The 17,122-nt window shown below is 46.1% G+C and overlaps 1 protein-coding gene across 2 annotated transcripts in view; it reads left to right on the top strand.

Moving 5' to 3' along the window:
* Window positions 1-16,528, top strand: part of ror2 (receptor tyrosine kinase-like orphan receptor 2) — a 48,359-nt gene extending 31,831 nt beyond the window's left edge. Inside the window, exons 3-9 of one of the 2 annotated variants that reach the window (XM_028974238.1) lie at window positions 5,276-5,563; window positions 6,769-6,796; window positions 12,320-12,441; window positions 12,754-13,068; window positions 13,382-13,639; window positions 13,735-13,940; window positions 14,037-16,528. In XM_028974238.1, the coding sequence (XP_028830071.1) occupies window positions 5,276-5,563; window positions 6,769-6,796; window positions 12,320-12,441; window positions 12,754-13,068; window positions 13,382-13,639; window positions 13,735-13,940; window positions 14,037-15,473 (2,654 nt within the window). In that variant the 3' untranslated portion in view covers window positions 15,474-16,528. The remainder of the gene's footprint in view (window positions 1-5,275; window positions 5,564-6,768; window positions 6,797-12,319; window positions 12,442-12,753; window positions 13,069-13,381; window positions 13,640-13,734; window positions 13,941-14,036) is intronic. The other variant, XM_028974239.1, reaches the window with a different exon arrangement.
* Window positions 16,529-17,122: the final 594 nt, after the last annotated feature.

The raw sequence follows: 17,122 nt of genomic DNA on the forward strand, positions 1-17,122 counted from the left end.
GCTGAGGCCCATTATTCATAGATAGTCCTGTCAGTCATGACCTGGCTTCCTCTGAGCTCCTCTCTGAACAGCTCTGATGCATTTGTGGACCTGGGGAAAGTTTTCACAAGCTTTTATAGCCATAAGTTAAACATTTTCCCAAAATTGGTCAATTACAGTACCTTAAGTATAGATGGGGATGGGAAGAACCACATCTAAATTGTCTGTTCTGTTTGAATCAAATGCCATCAAGACTCTTAAATTCCACAATTGCACCACTTGTTCACCCAGTGAATTTGATAGTAGCATTGACATCTGTGGCCATCCCAGTAAAAAATCATTTATATATAAATAACCAATTGGCCTCTGTTTTACCTTCCATTCATTAAACAATTAATGTATGATTATACTAGTATTAAAACTTCAGAATGCATTCAAATCTCGATTTAATATGAGTGACTGCTGCTCTGGATTTACGTGAACATTTTCTGGACATTCTGCTCTACTGCTATATATCTGGTGGTGCAGCTTAATTTTTTGCTGAGTGCTCCGGCCACGTGTTGTATACTTGTGTGTGGACATAAATCAAGTCGTAATTTCAGGAAAACCTACCACTTGAGTTTGCCGGGTCTGGTTAATGCCAAATGCTGGGCCACAGAGGTTGTTTGTTTTTGGCCATTAGGGTCCCACTTCGGGATGGAGCTCGCGAGTAACCGTTTTATACAGGATCGCGATCACATGCCGCCCGTGTGTCTGAATGGTTTCTTAACAAATAACTGACATTTTAAAGACTCTTAAAAACCTCTCCAGCTGTCCTCAGAGGACTTAAACAGGCCAATCACTGAGTGAGAATGTTGCAAAATCTAACTTTGTCCACTAATACAGGAATTTATTGAATGTAGGTAGAGTACAGGCCAAAAGTTTGGACACACCTTCTCATTCAATGTGTTTTCTTTATTTTCATTGGTAGATTCTCACTGAAAGCATCAAAACTATGAATGAACACATTTATGTACTTAACAAAAAGTGGAGACCTGGCCTCCACAGTCACCGGACCTAAACCCAGTCGAGATGGGTTGGGGTGAGCTGGACCGCAGAGTGAAGGCAAAGGGGCCAAAAAGTGCTAAACACCTCTGGGAACTCCTTCAAGACTGTTGGAAAGGCATTTCAGGTGACGACCTCTTGAAGCTCATCGAGAGAATGCCAAGAGTGTACAAAGCAGTAATCAGAGCAAAGGGCGGCTATTTAGAAGAAACTAGAATGTAAAACATGTTTTCAGTTATTTCACCTTTTTTTGTTAAGGTTCAGGTTTGATGCCTTCAGTGAGAATCTACCAATGTAAATGGTCATGAATATGAAGAAAACACATTGAATGAGAAACTTTACACCTGTACTGTATATATATTTATATTATACAAAGCCCATTAATTGCACAGACCTACTGAAATTGCATGTTTGGTGCACATGTTTTCTATTGAATATTAAAGCTGTGACTGTTGCTTTGTTTTCGGCGTCTTGCGTTGGTTAACATTGTTCGTCGGAGCTCATTTGTCGCATGGTAATCCTGCATGCAGTCGTTCATGAAACCAAGGGTTGCTCAGGCTCGTGTGAGGGAGGGGAATGCTGTTTTGTGTTTCAGCTCTCCAATGGGATCAATCAGCTTATTCCCACCATGACATTCAATACAGCCTCAGTTCCGATGCGCCGATGAGCAGTCTGGATTTTTACCCGCTCTGGTGATGGATCAGCGTTCTGTGGATTTGTAAATCAGACACTATTCTACGATGGAGACGTGTAGCAGCTGGTCCGCAGTTGCATTCTGAGATGTTTATGTCCACGAGCGTGTTTCACACGAACATGGCCATTTTTCAATTTTATTTTAAATGCCTCAGACTTGCCTCAGTGACAATATCCTGGTCTAATTAACCTGTGGAACTGTGGTTGGCGAAGACCATCTTAGATTGCATCTTCTTTTCAACACTTCAACAGCGCTGGCTTTTCTGGGGTTTTGTTTATTACCCACATCAGTACCACACATACTCAGCCAAGCCCGCTCGGGCCTGCACGCCAGCTGCCAGCAGCCTGAGGGCGGGCACATTCCTCCATGGCAGCTTGAGGAAACTTTGGTTTTAAATGTGGAGGAGATGAGGAAGAGGATGAAGACATGACATCATCACAGCGAGAGAGTTCTTCTGTGGCCATGAGTTTCAGAATTTCCATTGCATCAGCCGTGCACCTCAGACTCCTCCCTTTCTCACACACACACACACACACACACACACACGCCCTCATACGCATTCGTTTGGACCGGATGCTGTTGATGTGTGGTTGTGTTAGGTTGCATTCCTCCGCTCATGTGATTGACAGTAATTTGCTAATTGCGAAGAGTGGCTCTATAAATATACGCTACTGTATGACAATCAACTGGACATCACCTGCCATGTGACGGTGACGCCGTTCCTGTTAACTCGTTTACCCATCCGGCTCGCGCTTCACCTTCCGCTAAATGCTTTAAAAGCATTAGCAGGCGCACTGTCAGCTTTTGTGGCTACTTGTACGGCCCCAGAACCTTCTGGAGCCGACCAACGTGCCAGACTCCCCTAATGGCCGAGGTGCTGTTGGCGAGCACATTTGTTTGAATCGGGCCTTGTATGGCAGCCAACGGGCCCGTGTGCAGCGTGAGAACACCAGTGTGATTGAATTAACCTCAAACTGATGCCGAGTCCCAGTCACACTTGCTTTCCCCCTCGGCCTGCTAATCTTCTGCTCTGCTTCCCATTAGCATGCAGAGGCTGGCTGCGCGTTGCACACGCCCTGCCGTGTCTCTTACCCTCGGGTTGACCCCTCGTCTTCAAAGCAGGATGTTTCTAAAGCCCTTACTGTTCTTATGATTTTTTCACAACATTTGATGTACTCTCTCACAGTGCTTAATGTTAGCACCACACCTTCCATGCTTTCATTCGTACTTGAGAAAGTTGAAGATGCTCCTCCACTCCATTGCAAATAACGATGCGCCGATACTGACTTGTGCAACGTCTACCTTTGGTTGCATGTGAGTTTTATATCAGGGTCATCACCGCCGCATGCCTAGCATCCAGAGCAGCTGTCAGACGCCTGGTCATGTTGTTGCATGATGACAGATTGCGACGTGCCTGTGAGAACCTGCCTGAGAATGAACATCTCGGCCTCGCTCCCTCGCATTCTTTTCCTCATCGTCCAAAATTTTACCTCGTTTCTGTTGCCTAAATTCAAATCGTATTCCAGGAGCCCTCAAGAAAGAAAGAGAGATTATTATTATTGTTGGTTTTTTTTTTTTTTTGGGGCTCGTTCCTGCCCATTGGTTTCCTGTCAACATGTCTCTTCTCCTCCCTCTTTAAATGGGTATCAGCTGCGCTTCTGTCTTTAAGTGGTGCATGTCCTGTTATTACTCCCTTATCACACCCGCAGGGTTTACGCTTTTCCCCTTCTTCTTCTTCTTCTCCGCTTCCACCTGATTAAGTAGAGGTTGGGGGGATACTGTGTAAACGAGTTAAGTGTTATCTGATGTGGACATCTCTCACACACACGTCTGAGCACAGAGCTGTTACTGAACATCTTTCTATGAAGTTGTTTTCTTTGCATAAACGTTCCGTCTGGCAGGGTGCATGACTCGGGAGATATTCAGTCAAATTCACGGCAAAGCTAAAAAGAAATAAATGTTGTGTTTTTGTGCCACAGGTCAGTATGTGGCATTTTAAGGTGGTTGAAGATTGACACGTCCTTTTGTCACCTGATAGGTCTTTCGTTTTATTGCGGTTTGTCACCCAAAGCCTCACTTATGGCCCGGTGGGCCTGATCCAGAGATAAATAATAATATCCGCTAGCAAACTTAGACTGTAGACTGGATTTCTCAGAGCCTCTTTGGAACTCTGAGATCTACTATCTGCATGTTTTTTTTTTTTTTTACAGAGTCGTTTACTATGTTTATTTTACTTTTGTGTCTGATTACAAAAAGAAGATCTATTCTGATCTGATAGGAGTACCTCGAGGCAGGGCGTCCCATCAGGGCACGGCATCCCCTTCCCTCCCCCAAGATCTTACACATTCAGCAAGCCAGACCGTGTGGGACTTCTCACCTCTGACTTCGGTCTGTCACCCTTGCTCTCTCTCTCTCTCTCTCTTTTTTTTACCTCTGAGGTCACCTGGTGCTGTTGCATTCCGCACCTCGGGGAAAGTGTAATCTCTCACTCCCCTGTGAGCAGGAGTTTGCTACAGATTTGCGGACTGGAGACTGAATACAACAAGCTAGTTCAGGACCCGTGGCAGTGCAGACTGAATTGTGTGTTTTAATGTTTACTTGCTCTAAGTGAGTTCTGTGTACACTTAGGCTTATGGAATTTATCAGATGCTCTTATCCAGAGGCTCAGTCCCCTGGTGTCTTGCTCAGGGACACAATGGTAGTAAGTGGGGTTTGATCCTGGGTCTTCTGGAAAATAGGCAAGTGTTACCACTAGGCCCCTATGGCTACACCCCTGTATATTCGTAATTGGCTATTCACAGAAATATAAAGGTACTGGAAATAACTGGTTGGTAAAATAAATGCATCAAATGGGAACAATCTGCATGGTGGCGTGGTAAAGCACTTGGTGTGATACAAAATCCCCCCGATCAGCTGGGTTACAGCAGATCAGCATCTCTGCCAAAGTCAATTGATCTCTCCTGAGCTCTTCGCTTTGCTGCTGTGCCTACACAGAGGGGCTTTCAAAGAGGTCAGCGTGGCGAGGCCTTCTGGGAAGCAGGATGTTTATTTGACTGAAGAGCCCACTGTTACTTCGTCCAGATGTGGCATCTTCACTGTGGTGTCCCCACTGAGCCGGGTGGCCTGCAGGGTTCAGCAGTTCACATGGGATTAGGCCTTCAAACGCAGGGTCCTCGCTGCAGTGGTGTAGCCCTTTGTTTATATCTGTCTGAATGTGAGGCATGTTTGAGAGGGAAAAGGGAGAAGTAGATAAACTCGAGGGAGATGAAGCATTTACAAGGAGAGGAAGCACTAAAATGTTGGTTTTGTTTGCTGTGAGGAAAGTGACACCCAGAGGGAGGAAGATTTTCTTAACACCTTCCAACCAAGAGTAATCAGCTCTCTTTATCATGTTGTAATAATATGTATTTTGTGTTAAATTGCTCTGCACTGTTATGTTCGTTGCAATATTTTGACAAACTGTGTAGTCTGAATGCAACTACGGCTGGAGTGAGGAAGTTGGGAGAAGGTGGTGACTGAGGTGTGTGAAAGCCTGGCTTGACCTCTGACCTCTTGCAGGCTACTTCCTGGAGTTTGTTGAGCCTCTGAGCAACATCACCATCATGCAGGGCCAGACGGCCACGCTGCACTGCAAAGTGGTGGGCAACCCTCGCCCCGTCATCAAGTGGCTGAAGAACGACGCGCCGGTGGTGCAGGAGCAGGGCCGCATCTCCATACGCAAGACGGAGGCCGGGTCCAAGCTGCGCATCCAGGACCTGGACACCACCGACACGGGCTACTACCAGTGCATGGCCTCCAACCCGCAGAAGGTCATTTCTGCCACTGGACTGCTGTACGTCAGGCTAGGTAGGAGCCGGTGTTCTTCTACATACAAGAACATACAACAAAAAAATGAATTCTAAGCCATGAGTGAGGAAAGAAATCACTACGGTTCTCATTTCCCATGAACCCTTGCATGCCACCAACTTGTGTTCTGTGTGCCCACAGACCTCCGCTTACTCATCCCTTGATTATCCCAACCACTTCCAATGTGCTTTCTCAGAAAATGCTTGCAGTAGAGCATGTTACATTAAAATGCAAATTCAGGGAAATTCCTGCGCTGTTTGTCTTTCATATGCACTTTGCCTTTAGCCCCCTGTGCGAATGTCACACTTTTTAAGACACTGGGTTCTTTGTATAGGTGTTCTTTTCCAACAAAGCCTCTCACAGTAGCCTGTAGACCGGCTGCTAACATCCATTAATTTTCTTGCATGAGGATTGGCGTTGGTCAGAGGGTTTAAATAGAAGGACAGCGAGTATCAGGATTCCAGCGGCCTGTGTTCACTTACAAAAACGGCTTCAATGCACCCTGAATGGCTATTCATTTTTTAAGGCGCAATTCATTTATTCTAAGCATGCTGTTAAAAGTCGACATCATATCCCTTCTATTTTCTTTCCTCCTTGGCCTTTCGGGGTTATTATGTGGGGAGCTTGTTGGTCTAAGGGAACTGAAGCTGTACTGTTTCAAGGCCTCACGTGTGCAAAAGCCGTAGCCTGGCATCTCCTATAGATTTATTAGAGGGCACCAGTATAAATCTCCAGTCTGCAGCATTCGGACTGGGTGGACGTGAAACAACCCCCCACTGTTCCATGTCCAAAGTCGGGACAAAAATAATACTAATAATATTGTGCGCACATGACTGAGAAGCTCCTGTCTGTATTTCCTGCCCACCCGTGATGGGTTTCGGAAGGCCTCTCCGCTAAAGCCGTGGCCTCTGTTTCCCTGGAAAGATGCTGCAAGGCTGTAATGGAAGGTTCGCTATAATTAAAGGTCATTCCCATGGAGGGAGGACTCCTCTGACAGGCAGTTTGTCACCGTGTCACAGCTCAGATCCGTATTATGTAATATCTCGTCCAGCTGTAGTTTAAATGAGAAAAGCATGCAAGGGTTCAGCACAGGGCAACATATTCGTCATGCACGTGACCTTTATACCTAATTAACAGGATGTATACTGCTGGATTGGATTGACTTTAGTTAACAGAGTCTATGTGCTTTTTTCTTATGTTTACAGGGCAGTCTCCCACACATGGACCAGAATCGTAAGTAGTAGATTTACATATTTATTTGATAAATGGGCTAGCCTGTTTGCATTCAATCCAAATATCTAGATTACCAATCATTTCCAATAAGCGTTTATGAAGAGCAATAATGTGGTCAGGACATTTTCATACCAATGTTACTTTTTTAGTGTTTTTATAAAATGCATCCCCTAAACAGACACATGAAGCAGAGAAAGCCACTCGCGTCTTGCTGAAGGTTTTGTGAACCCTTCGTTCAGCAGAAATGTTTGGCATTGCCATAAATGAGAGCTGCGGAGCAGTGGATGACCTCATTAGGAGGCGCCTGCAGCTCCGCCCACACGCTCCCTTTTGAAGTGCCAGTGGTCGTGCGGTGAGACACAAGCTCTCTGTGCGCTGATAAAGGAGAAAGGATTCCTCTGCAGGGGAGCCAGACAGCTGTGGAGGGCTGTTTGCTCAGAGCTGGGGAGGAGTGCTGAGTCAAGTTTTATTATTCCCTTAGTTGATGGGCTTGTAGTTGGTTTCCCATGAAACCCTGTGCTACACTGGAGGAACAAAGCAGTTTATATGGCCTTCACATCAATACCTGGTCCATTTTCTTTTTCATTCTTTCACCTGAATAGTAGTATAGCTGACGGGTTGCTGATTTTTTCGACAAACCCGACCCGGTACTGTTAGTTTACTACCATTTCTTACTCTCTTGCTCGCTCAGCATGTGTAACCCAACAGTGCCCTAAAACAGCAATACCCAGCCCTCCTCCAAAGCCCCCCAGTCTCCTTCATCTCTGTATAGCTACTGAGCGCTTGTTACACATGGGCCAGTATCAACAGATGTGAGTGACAAACACTGATGAGGACGTCTAGTTGCAGCGCTTAATTTTTTATTTTTTTTTGTGCTGGGAACAAAAGGCCCATTCTGGCACAGGCTGGGCTTTGCCTAATTTCCTACTGAGGCCGAGAGAGGGCTGGCAGTCACCCTCCACTTGGGAACGACAGCTCATGCAGGGTCCTTAATTGTTCCATCCCCCAAGTCAAAATAAATAGCGCCACGTCTGAGAAGCTGTATTGCAGAGCATTGGTCCAGCTCGCAGGATGGTTTCAAACAAAAGCGTCTTTTCATTGTAGTAGCGAGTGCACAGACTCGTAATGGCTTTTAGAGGATCAACACAAACAAATCATTATCCAGACAAGTTTCACTGTTTACTTTGGTCATTTGGTTGTCCCTTTTGTTCTGTTGATGTGATATCTGTTCTACTACTTGTCCATTGTCACTAGCTGTATTCTGTTCTCGCTCAGACAGCCCCACAATGATAAGGGCTGAGTGCGGAGTTGGACAGTTTTGGGACAATATGAGGGGTGATCGACGGCCCCCTGATAGTCAGGTTTCCATGACGTTAGTCCCCTAAGGCTACTCTGCACCCTAGGCCAGATTAGGCCTGCCGTCATAAATTCCTTTTTAAAAGAATGCCTTTGTGTGCCCTATCTCTCCCTCCTACTGTCCTACCCTTTACCCGCAGTGAGGGTTAATGCCTTAAAGAATCTGGTGTAATATAAATTTGCATATAAATATATCTTGGTGTTTAGCGACTTGAGCTCTAGTATCCCAGGATGCCTCCCTCTCTGTGTTGCTGTCACTGGTCCAGTTCTGGGGGTTCTCCATGCATTCTGTGGCAGAAGTGATGATCACCATCTTGTGGCACAAAGTGAAAACACTCTACAGAACCAGCAGCGACAGGCATGCAGTCAGCCATGAGCTGAGAACCTTTCCACATGAAAACTGTACCGTCCGTGTTAATGATTACAGGCGTATTTCTGGTCCTTTTCCATATGAACTGGATCCAGTCTAGCAACTATGGGTCATGTAAGGAAATAATAAGTGTGCAGCATCAATTCACGATCGTACCAATATGAAACATCTTAGGATTTTATTCACTATTTGTTCCCTTATAATGTTTAAAATGAACGTCAATATTAATACCTAATGTTTTATTAATAATTTCTATATACGATGTAGAAATCCAGCCAAATTACCTATTATTTGACACTTTTGTCAAATTTACTCTGTTGTCTGTGCTATTTATAGAGCTTCCAGGCAATCTGTCTGCTTGTTAACAGAGATTTTAGTAGTCTTCTCCTGATTTCTTTCTGCCTTTGCTAGAACGCTCGGTTCTTACGAGAAAATAACTTGGTAAGCGTTTTAAAACCTCTAACATTTTACAGTATTGGCCTCCTCCCTGCCCAATTTTGGCACAAAGATCAAATACAGGTCAGAAATATTCTTCTTAACACTTTTGTGGTTGAAACCAAATCCACATTCAGGGTGTGCACTGTGTGTGTGCTGTGTCTAAAATGGCATTTTATAGGCCTTTGATTACACTGCTTGATTTCGGTATTAGTACAATTACCCTGTTGTGATGATTAAATCCTTAAATGTCCTCACATTTGTTGCAACAGATTTTTTTTTCTTTTTGCCCCGGATGCTGTAATTTTAGGGCTGTTTTTTCCTCCTCCCTTTTCAGTATTCTCACTAAAAGAGCCATCTGGTGAATGTCAGAGACTAACAAACGGCTTGATGGTTCCTCCAATGGGGGCTTTCAGTTCACACATGATTTCTCAGTTTCCACACATCTTCATCACAAACCGTAATACCGCAAAACATATGTGTTGGAACAAACTGCTGACGCTAACTCCACATATGGAGACGGCTTGTACAATTATAATTGAATATGCTGTATATTACACAGCGTTGCTTGCTTGAATGTTGGCTTTGTTGAACAAAAATGTAGATTTTTTTTTCCCCCCTACTCCAACATGACACCTTGCCCTTGTAAATCTGTGTAGTCTAAGTGTTGTACATTCGCCGCTCTCAGCACAGTCAGCCATTTACTCAAACTGTTAAACCTATATATAAACTTGAATATAACGCACCCACATATGTATATAGATGGATGTCTATCAATCTCTCTCTCTCTCTCTCTTTCTCTCTATAAAATATTGAATATTTCATCTCAAAGTGTATGTTATGTAAAGTTTACTTTATTATGTACATATTGACACACCAGTTTGGAGAAACAAGTCTTATTGGAATATGGTTAGCAGCTATATCCCAGCCAAGCCCAGTGAACAGGGAATCAGTCTACAGAACCTAGCAGTCACATGCAAGGATGTCACACCAAATACGTTCTTTTGTGTGGTCAAAAACCACACTGGATATTTGAAGCTCCACGTTTTAAAAAAAGTCCTTATGTAGTAAGTAAGTATAGGCTGCAGGCTATTGTCGTCTGCAGAAGGAAGATCTGTCTGTAAGGGAGCATCGTGTCCTTCGTGTATGTCTTGGGTAGCATTTGATGTAGTAAACCTCGCACTGAATCAGTAAATTAGCATGAGAAAGCAACAACTTTCTTTTGCAACTGGCCGCTACCAGATTTAGATAAGAAGAATCAATGTTACTCCTCCTGGACATGCTCCCTATATTTCACTCTGTATGTTCATTTATTTACATTTTGCCTCTTTTTGTGAAATGCAAAGAGAGTAGGAAGTTAATCTAATTCTTCAAACCCAGAAGTCTTCAAACATAAGCTGGAGAAATGGTTCCCTGCAGTCGATCCAAAATTGCAGTAAAATTGTAACCATATGTGATATTGATGCTGGAAGGACACGGGACTTCAGGGCACTGACAGCTCTGCTGGCTACGTGCCACTGCCGGGTTTGAAGAGAATTAGAAACGAACAGTGAAACATTCCTTTTCCAGAGGAGTTCTGCTGTAGCTCGGCACCCAAATCCCATTCACCACACTGCAGCTACGGCAGTGTGGACAACTTTCTTTTATCGGCACCGGCAACCCTCAAATCACTTTCAAGAAAACTCAGAATCCTCCTCTGAATCTGATTAATGGTATAGAAGCGGTTTAAAGACCTGGTTCTGATCAGCCCATCCATGTGCGTAGGGGGATGTATTGGAGAAATAATCCCCTCAAGCCGCCACCCCCCCCACCCCAAAAGCTGTCTTTAGTGCCTTGCCATCTAACTCTGTCTGCACCTAATCTCAGCTAATGCCCACGCTGTCATTTCCTGTAAGATGTAGCGTCTCTGTTTCAGAACATGTTCTTTAATGAAAAGCATCCCTCTCTTTCAAGCCGTCCAGTCAGCAAGCGAGAGTTAGGAACGTCCGGTTATTACTGTGTTTAGGATCAGCTTTGCAGTACACCCAGTCTGACATTTAACATGCACACCTCAGTGCAGAGATTGACTACTTCCTGTTTCCGTTGCGAGTGTAATGTTCAACACCGGCTAGAGCGCAGCGAACAATTCCCACTGAAACCGGTCACAGTCATTGGCCAAAGCGTGCCGTTTCCTCTGGTGTGGGCCGCTATCAGCACAGATCCAGATCAGGGAACGGCCGACATCATTTCCTGCTCTGCTGTGTCAGATGTCCTGCGTCAGTTTTTATGCCGATGTGGAAAGGGCCCAGATCCGACTCGCTATGTGTGGGATTTCAGTCCATAAACATTAGTCTACACTGACCTCATCACTATTCTCCACCAGCCCACATCCCTCCCGGTAGAAAAGCAGCTTGGTTAGGGTCACGATGAGACATTAAACTCAGTAACCCCCTCTTCTGGCCAGAATTCTCTGGGGTCGTTGTGGCTTCCCTCCCTGGGATTTGGCCCACCCCCATCTCAGCGGGCAGTTGAAGGCTGGTCTGGACAGTAGTCAGTGAAAGGAGTGAGTGAGTGAGTGAGTGAGTGCCCTGACTTATGAAGGTTGTGGCTGTGTGAATGTGAATTACGGCTAGAGATCCTGTGAGTTGGCCTGTCTGTGGAGAATAAAGGAAGTATCTCCAAAATATTCCTACCCTTCTAACTCCAAATCTGCTCTTTATTGACTCAGTCCTGTGGGAGCCATAACTTTTGCATATTGTTCAAGATAAATAAAAGACAATCTGGTCTAGGTTTACCTTGGTTTAGGGCCACAGTATAAAGGGTATCCATCAGCTTTTTGTTTTTGCATGTGTAGATGTCAAAAAGTGAGACTTGTATGTGTATGTGGTAACACATGGTTAAGTGAACATTCATCCATCCATTCACCTTTTGGTTAGAACATGAGCACCCTCACAGAGCATATAATGTTCTTACCTCAAATTTTCCCTACGTCTGTTCCATGCATCACTGGCCAAGGTGCTAATGAGTTAATAGTGTTCTGGCCACACGAGTGGATTAGCACACGCAGGATGCTTTACCACTAATGTGCATGTACGCGTCTCTGGTATTTCAGTAAATAAAGTCTTCTGCTTGTGGCTTTCGGGCACTTTTTTGATTGTTTTATGGCAATTGCTTAACATGATCTGTGTTCTGTTAGAGCTTTTGTTCCTGAAGCTCCCAGGGTCCATTGTAGTGAGACCCCATCTGGCCTTGATCAGTCATGTTTTTTAAATGCTGCCCTCAGAATTAAGGTTCTGCCTTACCTTCCCCACTTTTCTTGTGAAGCGACATACCATGGAGTACTGGCATTGTAATAGGAATGTGGCGGTCCTGTGTGCTTACAGGGGCCAGGAGAAGGGGTTCTGCCAGCCATACCGTGGCATCGCTTGTGCCCGATTCATTGGGAACAGGAGCATCTATGTGGAGTCACTGCAGATGCAGGGGGAGAGTGAGAACCGCATTACTGGTGAGTAACGCCGAGTAATCCACCCAAATACAGGTTAAAACATCAGCTGCCTTTGGCTCTTTTTGTATGGGAAAATGATTCCTTGCAATCCTCCAATCATTCATGTTGAGCTCATGTTTGGCGTAGTGTCTCTGAGGAAATAGAATTCATTTAATTTCATTACTTTCGTCCATATCCAATCTCACAACCTTGGGGTGGACCACAGTCCAGTTTCTGAAATAAGACACCACTGGCTCAGTTTCAACTAATTCTTAATCATTTTTTATCAAAAGCGCGCTGATAAAATATTTTCTGTCTTTACTGCCCTTACAGCTGCGTTCACAATGATTGGCACATCCACTCAGCTGTCAGACCAGTGCTCCCAGTTCGCCATCCCCTCCTTCTGCCACTACGTCTTCCCGCTGTGCGATGAAGGGGCCAGGGTTCCACGCCGCAGGCTGCTGTGCCGGGACGAGTGTGAGGCGCTGGAGAACGACCTGTGCCACGCCGAGTACACCATCGCCCGCTCCAACCCACTCATCCTCATGCAGCTGGAGCTCCCCAACTGCCAGATGCTTCCGCACCCCGGCTCGCCAGACGCCGCCACCTGCATGCGCATCGGCGTTCCTGCTGACCGTCTGGGAACATGTAAGTGGCACTCATAGACAGACCTAGTGTCAGACTTGGCTAGATAATTCATTGCTTCTAGCCAAAATGAAAAATAATGAATAATCACTTGTATGTGAAGCAAGAACGTTGTTTTACAAATGAATATTTTTCTAAAGAAATTCCAGTCTAAATTTGCACATACCACCACTGGGAAAATGTGTGTGTTTTTTTCTGCAGATACTCAAATTAAAGCGCTCTTCAGTTTGCAGTCTTATTGAGCCAAGAGCTCCCTCTAGTGGTGTCGAAGCACGTCAACAAGTGCAGCTTCACTAATTTTCAGTCCTTGTGAAAGTTCCTTCTCCAGATCACAGTTGCTACAATGGCAGTGGCGCCAACTACCGTGGAACACTCAGTGTTACCAAGTCTGGGTACCAGTGCCAGTCCTGGAGCTCACAGTACCCTCACGGCCACCACATGACGCCCAACGAGTACCCGGAGCTCAGAGGAGGACACAACTTCTGCAGAAATCCTGGCGGCCAGATGGAGGCGCCCTGGTGCTTCACCCTGGACCCCCATGTTAGAGTCGACCTGTGTGACATTCACCCATGCAGTGAGTAGACCTGGAATCTAATTCTTCTTTTCAAGCGCATGTTAATTATTAATAAACAAAACTGCAAACAAAGCATGATTTTGTTTTTTTTCCAGAGCCTCCTGAGAACCTGAAGAAGGAGATCTTGTACATTCTTATTCCCAGCATCGCCATCCCACTGGTCATAGCCTGCCTCTTTTTCCTGGTCTGCATGTGCCGAAACAAACAGAAGGAGTCCTCAGACACACCCACTCGGCGACAGCTTACTTCTTCACCCACCCAGGACACAGAGCTTCCTCTCCTCAATCAGCACAAGCACCAGGTACTGGCCACATATCTCACCATGAGCTCCATGAGAACCTGAATGCCATCGGGCCCTGGTTAAAGGAGTAAGAATTTCCAAATTCTGTTTCCTCAGACCAAACTCCGCGAGATCAACCTGTCTGCTGTGCGTTTCATGGAGGAGCTGGGCGAGGACCGCTTTGGCAAGGTCTACAAAGGCCACCTGTACGGGACCGCACCTGGGGAACAGACCCAGGTGGTGGCCATCAAGACGGTCAAGGACAAGGACGAGGGAACGCTGCGCGAGGAGTTCCGCCAGGAGGCTATGCTGCGTTCCCGCCTGCAGCACCCCAACATCGTCTGCCTCCTGGGCATAGTAACAAAAGAGCAGCCCATGAGCATGATCTTCAGCTACTCCAGCCACGGGGACTTGCACGAGTTCCTGGTCATGCGCTCGCCACATTCGGACGTGGGAAGCTCCGATGACGACAAGACTGTCAAATCGACCCTGGAGCAGGCCGACTTCCTCCACATAGTCACTCAGGTCGCCGCCGGGATGGAGTACCTCTCCAGCCACCATGTGGTCCATAAGGACCTCTCCGCCCGCAACATCCTAGTTTGCGACAAGCTAAACGTCAAGATCCTGGACCTAGGGCTCTTCCGCGAGGTCTACTCAGCCGACTACTACAAGCTGATGGGTACCAGCCCCTTCCCAATCCGATGGATGTCCCCGGAGGCAATCGTGTACGGCAAGTTCTCCACTGATTCGGACATCTGGTCCTATGGCGTTGTGCTGTGGGAGATCTTCAGCTACGGCCTGCAGCCCTACTGCGGCTACTCGAACCAGGACGTGATCGAGATGGTGCGCAACCGCCAGGTCCTGTCCTGCCCGGACGATTGCCCTGCCTGGATCTACTCGCTCATGCTGGAGTGCTGGAACGAGTTCCCCAACCGCAGGCCCCGCTTCAAAGACGTCCACACGCGCCTGCGCACCTGGGAGAGCCTGTCCAACTACAACAGCTCGGCGCAGACCTCGGGGGCCAGCAACACCACGCAGACCAGCTCCCTCAGCACCAGTCCGGTGAGCAACATCAGCGCCGCGCGCTACATGAGCCCCAAGAAGGCCATGCCCTTCCCGCAACAGCAGGCCCAGTTCATGCAGATGAAGGGCCAGATGAGGCCCATGGTGCCGCCACAGCTCTACATCCCCGTTAACGGCTACCAGCCCATGCCGGCGTACCCCTACCTGCAGAACTTCTATCCCATGCAGATCCCCATGCAGATGCCGCCTCAGCAGATGCACCCGCAGATGGTGGCCAAGGCCGGCTCGCACCACAGCGGCAGCGGCTCCACCAGCACCGGCTACGTCACCACTGCCCCGTCCAACGCCTCGGGCACAGAGCGCGTCATGCTGCTGAGCGAGGACACCAAGGCGGCGGCAGAGGAGGACGTGGCCGACGGGGTGTCCCAGAGCGGCCTGCACAGCGAGGAGGCACTAGTGCCAGAGACAGAGCTGCTGGGGGACCATGACATCCCTCATGCGGAGGACCATGTCATACACTCTGAGGCGTAGGAACTCTTTCATGGAGCAGAACAGCACGGCAAAAAAGTACCAAGTGAAGGGAACACACTGAATGAAACGATGACGTCTGAATTGTTATTTATGGGTTTGGCGGAGGTGAACTTTTTTATTTTATTTAATAAAATAAAAAATAAAAAAAAGTTTTTTTTGGCATAAAGGCTTCAGGAAAGGAATTTGTCTGTTTAGTTAGTGATGAGACTGTTTTCCCCGTTCACTGTGGTGCCTGCTGTCGTGACAGATGAACGCTGTTCCCAACTTTGTTGCAAAGCCTTTCAGAAGAATTGCCGTTCATACTGTTGCTGTGCAACAAGATGATTTTTTTTTTTTTTTTGCCGGCTTGAGGTTTCCTATGAATGTGTTCGGTGGCCCCCCTGCGAAGCTCTTTAACTGAAGAGCGTTCTAAGCGAGTGTTCACGGCAATATAGGAATTGCTCAAGGTCACCGGGCATGGGTGCGTGGTCCCGGTGCCACGTTGGAGACCAATCAGTCCTAATGTGTGTTGCCTTGCTCTGAGGACTTCTGATAGGACAACATCGTGTATGCTCTGGAGATCTCAGTAAGAAAATGAAGGCCAACCGTTGATCTGCAAGTGACTGCGCCAGATAGACCTAAAGTTTCTCATATATTTCTGTAATAGGAGTCGTTTGTTTCAACCATAAATACTTTGTTGTAAAGATTTGTAATTTATGTAATTGGTTTTTATACACGATGATTTGTTTTAAATGTCTTTTTAAAATTCTTGCCTTTTTAATTCAACCGTAACAGCTGGACTTAACCCTAATCTGCATACATCCTGACATTTGGAGTCCTCAATAATAGAGATTCATAACAGAAATGCAATTTTGTTTAGCTAAGATTTTAAGATTGTATGTCTGCAAATGTAAAAATTGAAATGGTGTTTAAGTACCCACCAGTGATGGTACCAGTATTCTTGCTTAATTCAAGTCATCAATTCTGCTTTATTCCCATCATTACAAAGTGAGACTGTGACTGCCGAGAACCTTTCTTATTGTTTTTAACTCATAAAATAAAATATCTTACAGATACGTTATCTCTGTAGTTAATGAAGATGTTCCTCATTTTTTAACAGACATTTTCATCTTAAGAGTCGCAGTAGCAGTATGGAACCTACAGAATATGCACAGTTTTAGTTTCAATATCAGAAGGTTCTTGTGAGTTTGCGATCATGATTTACTTAGTAGGTTGGGATGCCTCGTCAGCAGTTCACATTTTATATGAAGTATTTTACAGGATAATGTAGCTGGGTACGTTGGAATGTCTCTCTAGAAAATAACCGATGTGATCAACTCACGTAACGAACAAAGATCCTATTACATAATTAGAATAAAAAGAAAAACTGTCCCATGTCGCAGGACAAGAGATGCTGTTTTTTTGTGTGCTTTTAACAGGTCCTTCCAACTTTCTTGGCATGTCGGCAGACGCTGACTGTTTTAGTTATGGGACCAATCACCGCGTCTTGGGCGGCGACATCGCGCTTGATGGATAGGCGTGACCTTCAATTTAGGGCTAACATTCCTGCGAACTCTTCGGGTCCCCAGTTGATCTGAACGCGACAGGAGCCGATCGCATCATGAACGTCGGCGGCGAGCACCCCGGATTCTACCCGCCCGACACCTCGC

This window comes from Denticeps clupeoides, chromosome 3, assembly GCF_900700375.1.
Source record: "Denticeps clupeoides chromosome 3, fDenClu1.1, whole genome shotgun sequence".
NCBI lineage: Eukaryota > Metazoa > Chordata > Actinopteri > Clupeiformes > Denticipitidae > Denticeps > Denticeps clupeoides.